Genomic DNA, 7,667 nt, shown 5'->3' on the forward strand with positions numbered 1-7,667 from the left:
GGGAAGGCCGCAATGAGATGGACTGACACACAGCTGCGATGAGGGGCTCAGGTACAGCAAGGACTGTGACAATGGTGCGGGACTGCGTAGTGTTTTGTCCTGTTGTTCACAGGGTCGCCATGAGTCGGAGCTGACTCGACAGCACCTACAACAACTGAATACTGTTCTCACAGGACACCCGAAATATTTTCTGATTAGCGTCACCTTCTGAATAGCACTCTCAGAAGTCACATATCTTTGGTAACATTTAAGTCACACTGAAGAAAGAACCCCCTGTTTTTGTCTATTGGCCTTAAACCCAGTGAAATAAGAATGTTAGCTTTAAAGCAACGTTATAGCACCTCAGAGGTGAGGGGCAGGGCCACACAGAGGGCAGGCAGGGCTGCCAGCAGGGAGGCCGTGGGGCTACGCACACGTTGGTGGTGAAGAGGCCGTAAACAAGGTCCAGCTCAGGCAGGTAGAAGGTGCTTTGCAGCTCGTGGTAGGGGAAGGGCACCTCGCCGGGGCGTGAGCAGTTGAGGCGTGCCTTCATGAACGTGGTCCACGTGTCCTCCAGGAGGAAGCGCCCCCCCAAGTCATTCTTGCAGACCCGGGCGGCACGGGAGAACACCGTTTTCCCACAGTCGTGCTCCACGGCGTTTTCTCGGAAGAAGAAGTAGGTGAAATTCCCGATGTCGTAAGAGGACACGAAGTTTGGTTCTGAAAACAAGAGAAGGGACAGCTCAACAGCCACACAATTTTCCTTCTGTGCCTCACTGCCTCCTTCCAACAGGGCATGGCTGTCCTCACATGCATGTACATACACATGCACACATGTGCTTACACACACACATCCTGACACATGCATAAGCACAGTCTTTGTACCTCGTTGCCTCCTTCCACGGGAACATGGCTGTCCTCACACGCTCACACACATGCACAGACATGTGCATACACACACGTGCTCACACATGTGCAGCACAGTCGTTGTGCCTTGCCTCCTTCCAAGGGCCATGGCTGTCCTCATATGCACACACGCACACACACATGATCATAAATGCACGCACACAGTCGTTGTGCCTCACTGCCTCCTTCCAAAGGAGTTGTCCTCACACACACACACATGCTCACACAGATGCACACATGTGCTCACACACATGTGCTTACATATGCATACATGCACATGCACACTCGTGTCTCACTGCTTCCAAGGGCACACAGTTGTCCTCACACACACATGCACACACATGCATGTACATATGCTCACACACAGATGCTCACATGTGCACAAGCACAGTTGTGCCTTGTTACTTCTTTCCAAGGGGACACAGCTGTCCTCACACGCACACACACATACACATGCTCACACATACACATGCACAGTTGTTGTTCCTTTCTGTTTCCTTCTAAGGGAACATGGCTGTCTTCACATGCTCACACATGCACATACATGTGTCCACACACATGCATTCACACACGTGTTCACACACATGTGATCACACATGCACAGACACAGTCATTGCGCCCCATTGCTTCCTTCCAAGAGGACACAACTGTCCACAAACACACACATGCTCTCACACACAGTTGTTGCGCCCCATTGCTTCCTTTCAATGGGATATAGCTATCCTCACACACACACAAGCTCACACATACACACACAGTCATGCTTTATTGCTTCCTTCCAAGGGGACATGACTGTCCTCATACACACAGATGCACACACACACACACACACAGGCACATGTACAGTTGTTGTACCTTGTTGCTTCCTTCCAAGGGGATGTGGCTTTCTCACATGCTTACACACATGCATACACAAAGTCATTGTGCCTCATTGCTTCCTTCCAAGGAGACATGGCTGTCCACACACACAGACATACCCATGCTAAAACACGTGCTCACATGCACACACACACAAACACACATGCAGGCATATACAGCCATTGTGCCTGACTGCTTCCAAGGGGAGATAGCTGTCCTCACGTGCACACACACATACACACACAGTCGTGCCTCACTGCTTCCTACCAAGGGGACGTGGCTATCCTCACATACTCACACACATGCACATGCACAGGCATACACAATCATTGTGCCTTGCTGCTTCATTCCAAGGGGATATGACTGTTCTCACACATATACACATGCTCAAACAAGTATGATCACACACACACAGGCACTCGCAGTCGTTGTGCCTCACTGCCTTCTTCCAAGGAGACACGGCTTTCTTCACATACAAACAAGGTCATGCATGCATGTACATTTGTGCTCACACACAAATACATGCTAACACACATGCACAAACACAGCCGTTGTGCTTTGCTGCTTCCTTCCAAGGGCACATGACTATCCTACATGCTCACACACAAACTACACATGTGCATGCGTGTACACAGAGCCATTGTGATAGAGTACATCACAGCTCACGGTGATTCCGTGCATGCAGAGGAGAACTGATCTGGAGGGTTCATGTGGGACATGGCTGTCCTCACACAATCACACACACATGAATGCACATATGTACACACATGCACACACAGCCATTGCCATAGAGAACGTCACAGCTCACGGTGACCCCGTGAGTGGAACTGCTCCAGAGGGTTCACATGGGACATGGCTGTCCTCACACACTCACACGAGTGCAGACACGGCCACTGCCATAGAGCACATCCCGGCTCCCCGTGCATGCAGAGTGGAACTGCTCCAGAGAGTTCACGCGTGACATGGCTGTCCTCACACACTCACACACACACACACACACACACGAGTGCACACATGTGCACACACAGCCATTGCCATAGAGAACATCCCGGCTCCTCGTGCATGCAGAGTGGAACTGCTCCAGAGAGTTCACATGGGACATGGCTGTCCTCACACACACACACGAGTGCACACATGTGCACACACAGCTGTTGCCATGGAGAACATCACGGCTCACAGTGACCCTGTGCGTGCAGAGAACTGCTCTGGAGGCTTCACGTGGCTGCGACCTTTCATAAGCACCCTCCAGGCCTTTCCTCCCAGGAGCCTCTAGGTGGTTTCAGACCACCAACCTTTGGGCCAGTATTCAAGCCCTTAACTGTCAGTGCTACCAAGGACTCCTATCTTCACTGTACGTGAGACCCAGGGACACCCTTCTTTAGACAAAGCCTGGCATTTACTGGAGATGGGAAGCCGTTCCGCAGCTTAAGGTGTTGGCTCAGGGGAAATGTAGTGCTGTCCCCAAGTTCTAATGTCCAGGAATTGCTTCAGCACCCTGATCTGCATCAGCCTCAGTTAGCGTGGCACTGACCTGACAGGACACGCATGGTGCATTTAGTGTGGCACCAGCCCCACGGGACACACACAGTGCATTTAGTGTGGCACCAACCCCACAGGACACACACAGTGCATTTAGTGTGGCACCAGCCCCACGGGACACATATGGTGCATTTAGTGCAGCACTGACGCCACGGGACACACACGGTGCATTTTGTCTCAGTCCTTGTTACTTCTTGTCCACCTTCTCACATCACCACCAGAAAGAGAGGGCGAAAACACGAGTGAAAGAGGACACGTGACTCAGAATAGAGGCGTCCACTCTCAGCTCCTCTGTCAGGCACCGTCACTCGTCATTCATCAAGTACTTACACATGCACACAACTTGGACAGAGCTGATGAGCTTTCAGACATGACTTCAGAAACGTTTATCCTTCATCAAAATGGAAACAGGATACCTTTTATGAGCTCAGTGCCCTCAACCAGCTTCACCCTTTCCATTGCCATGGCAACTACAATCCTGACAGGGGCCTTCGGGTCCTGTCTCTGGGTGGTGGGGGTCCACTCAGAGGAGGCAAGAATGCTCGGGTGGAGCCACACCCAGCAGCACCCCTGTTCCAGAATGACCTTAAGAACGGGCAACCAGAGCTGAGGACGTCGTGCCAAACCTTTGCCTTATCACCACACTCACTGGGAATTGAGGAACTATGTAGATTGTCAACTGCATCTTGCATGTTGCATTTCACGTGACATCTTCACAACTCACTGGGAAGCAACACAGAGGTCAGGACATCAAGCACTGGGCACCCCCTTTCAGACGCACAGGGCCCTCGCATTTACGGTCAAGAACTTCCGTGACCCTGTTCGATTCTCCTCTTTCTGTCTCCAAGAGCTATCCATTCAGTCGGCCAGGTTCTGAGTTTTAAGGTGCAATTAGGATAATTATGGCAATAACATTTTGTGGTCAGAAATGAATGGCAAGATGTAAATACCCACAATATCCACAAGGCCACGTGACTGGGGACCACTGGGCTTACAGCTGTGGTTGTAACCCCATATGTGGATTTTTTGTTATGTTAATGAAGCAGGCCCAGTGGAGGGTGGGCCTAAAGTCAAACTCTTCTGAGATATAAATAGACCAGATGAAGCTAGGACTCTGGGAAGCAGCCATGGAGGAAAAGATGCCACATGAAGACCAGCCAGGAGCAGATAGATGCTCAAAGGAGACAACGACCTTCCTCCAGGGCTGGCACAGAGAGCCTTTCCCTAGAGCCGGTGCCCAGCATTCAGACTTCGAGCCTCCCAAGCTGTGAAAAACTAAATTTCTGTTCCTTAAGGCCACTCAGGGAGATCCGGTAGTGTAGTGCCTACGGCATTTGACTGCTAACCAGAAGGCTGGCAGTTCAAACCCACCAGCCACTCCTCAGAAGGAAGGCTGGGCAATCTACTTCCATAGTGTACTGCCTCAGAAACCCAAGGAGGGGTTGCTATGAGTCGGGTGCAACTCAATGGAATATAACAACAAGGCTGGTGGTTCAAACCCACCAGGCACACCTCGGAAGGAAGGCTGGGCAATCTACTTCCATAGTGATACTGCCTCAGAAACTCGAGGAGTTGCTATGGGTTGGATCCGACTCAATGGCAGTGACTTTGGTTTTTTGGTTGGAAGGCCACTCACCCGTGGTTCTTCCCCTACAGCAGCACTAGATAAGTGAGACAATGGCTGTTGTTCTCCCCGTTTCGTAGAAGACAAGGTGAAAGCCCAGAGTCTGAGACGCTTGCACAAGGAGCAACGGGGGTCCACTTCCCACACCAGCCAGACACCAACACCCACAATCACACCCACCAAACAACTGCACAAACAGAACAGGGATTCTGCAGACAGTATTCAAGAAGAGCATCTGCATTTCTGCGCCAGGTTCAAGAACTCCAGTGGTGAGCTCTTGGGTAGGGGGTCCATGGAGAACGTGGTCAGGGAGTCACCACAGCACAAGGAGAATGTGGTCAGGGAAAATAGTGAATAGGTTAGTTTTGAATCAGCTGAGAAGGGCTGACTAGAGATGAATAAAATTGTCCAGAGGAAACCTAAGGCACTTGACAGTTAACCAGAAGTCTGGCAGTTCAAACCCACCAGCCACTCCTTGGAAGGAAGATGAGGCAATCTACTTCTGTAGTGATACTGCCCCGGTAACCCAAGGAGGGGTCACTATGAGTCGGGTCTGACTCGATGGCACATAACAACAACAACAACAGAGGAAACATTAACCTACAGCTGGAAGAGACCTCTGGAACAATACAGAAAGAAGTGAAAAGTCGGATGAAGAAGCCAACAATCCAAGGCCTCATTACCCACACTTTTGTCAGGAAGTGTCTGTCCTAGCTCCAAGCATTGCGTCCCCAGTGGTGGCCACCATGTTCTTAGTGTGTCAATGACTGGCTGTCAGGGAGTCTATTCCATGCCCACCATCCACTCCCTGAGCCAGCTTGCATCCAGATTCCTCAGATGAGAGAAATGCCATGTCCTGTTCAGTGGGTCAACCCATGGCCCCTTCCTTCCACAAACTACCACCTCTCCAAACTAGTGTTACTTGCCATCAAGTTGTCACCAACTCACAGTGGCCTTATGTATAACAGGACAAATGTTGCCTGGTCCTGCGTCATCACCATGACTGGAATGTTTAAGCCTACTGTAGCAGCTATGGGGCGCAGCCAGGGACACCAAACCATTGAGTTTCCCACGTTTTTATGGATCCTTGACTTTACCACCCATGATGCCCTTCTCGTCCAGAGTAAAGAAGTGTGAAGAAAATCAAAGATACAAGGAAACAGGCCAAGGGACTAGTCTTTCCTGATGACGTGTACAAACTAAAAGCGAGTTGATATGTCACATCCTTGCTTTGAGAGCCCTCCCTACATCACCCTGAACCAATGTGATGACTGGGTGACAAAGGGCATTCTGGGTAGAAATTCTCTAATACATTTCTTCTACTTAGAAAATCACAAGGATCTCCACTTACTCAATAGCCTAGGTGGCTCCCCGTTAAACACGTATTATAGGTCACTCTAGTTAGGGAGCTAAGCTCCATTTATAAACACCCCTGCTGCCCTGCAGTACTGCCCCTGGGGAACTCATGGCCTCTGACCATGTGAAACTGTTAGGTCGGGTAGCTCTGCTTCTAGGTAAGCAGAGTCCTCTGACACTCAACTGCAGCCCATTTCTTAGGCAAAGAGTTGAGCCTCCATCAACTGTCTCATGCGTTTGCAGATACCACTCTGGAGGTGGGGACCTTGAATTACCCAGGAAGAACAATAGGATGCCTACAGCTCTCCTTCCATCATGGGAGTTCTGTCTCTTGCTAAAATGTCATTCACCACAACTAGAACCTCACACCCATGAGTGAGCTGGACAAGCCATACATTAGGTCCTTGTCTGTCACACATGTGTGTCAAAGACACAGGTTGCAATGGTGAACTGCATGAGTCGGCAAGGCTAGGCAACAGTGTCCCACTGTTTGGTCAAACATCATCTAGACTTGGTTATGACGGAGTTGCATGTTATTACATCAGTTGGCCCTAAATAAAGTGGATCACCTGCATAATGTGGGTGGGCCTTATCCAATCACTTGAAGAAGCAATCTATGATGCAACATTCGGTCTCTCCCTGTACAGAGCAAAGAAGTGTGAAGAAAACCAGACACATGGAAACCGTTAGTCTAAGGCACTAGTAGTAGACCATGGGATGCTCAGCCTGCATGACTATGAGACTAGAACTAGATGGTTCCCAACTACCACTGCTAACTACTTGGAAAGGAATGAAAATTGGAGATCCTGGGCAGATTGGGAGAAAAATGCAGAAAAAAACAGAAAAGCATGAAAAAGAACAAGCTTACTGGTCTGATAGAGATGGGTAATACCCCTGAGACTATGGCCTCTAGTCACTCTTTGGGCCTGGAATTGAACTCACCTGTGGCTTAACTTCCAGCCAAACAACAGACAGGACTACAAGGTGAAAAATTACACCAAGGAAATGCACTCCTTAGAACAGTCAACCATGGGTGATCAGAAGAGCAGTAGTTGCACAGGGAGATAGCTCCAAGGGCAGGAGTGCATAGGAAAGAAGGACACAGGGAAGAGGTAACCACAGGGAGGAAGTGGGAAGAGAGCTGTTATACTGTGAAGAATTGCAGTCAATGTCATGAAACAAAATGTGTACAAACTGTTGAATGGAAAACAAATTTGCTCTGTAAACTTTCACCCAATGACAATTTATTTATTTATTTATTTATTTTATTTATTTATTGTGATTTGGGTGAAGATTTACAGAGCGAATTCACTTTCCATACAGCAGTTCACATATACTTTGTCTCATGTCATTGACCACAGTTTACAATGTAACAGCTTCCCTCCCACTTCCTCCCCATAGTTAC

General features: G+C 49.3%; 1 protein-coding gene across 1 annotated transcript in view; it reads right to left on the reverse strand.

The window, feature by feature from the left end:
- Positions 1-7,667, reverse strand: part of SEMA5A (semaphorin 5A) — a 233,930-nt gene that overhangs the window by 152,422 nt on the left and 73,841 nt on the right. The window contains exon 4 of the mRNA XM_007955665.1: positions 414-699. Within this exon, the coding sequence (XP_007953856.1) occupies positions 414-699 (286 nt within the window). The remainder of the gene's footprint in view (positions 1-413; positions 700-7,667) is intronic.

The sequence above is a fragment of the Orycteropus afer genome, unplaced genomic scaffold (assembly GCF_000298275.1).
Source record: "Orycteropus afer afer isolate SDZICR_OR568_19922 unplaced genomic scaffold, OryAfe1.0 scaffold00527, whole genome shotgun sequence".
In the NCBI taxonomy this organism is placed as follows: Eukaryota; Metazoa; Chordata; class Mammalia; order Tubulidentata; family Orycteropodidae; genus Orycteropus; species Orycteropus afer.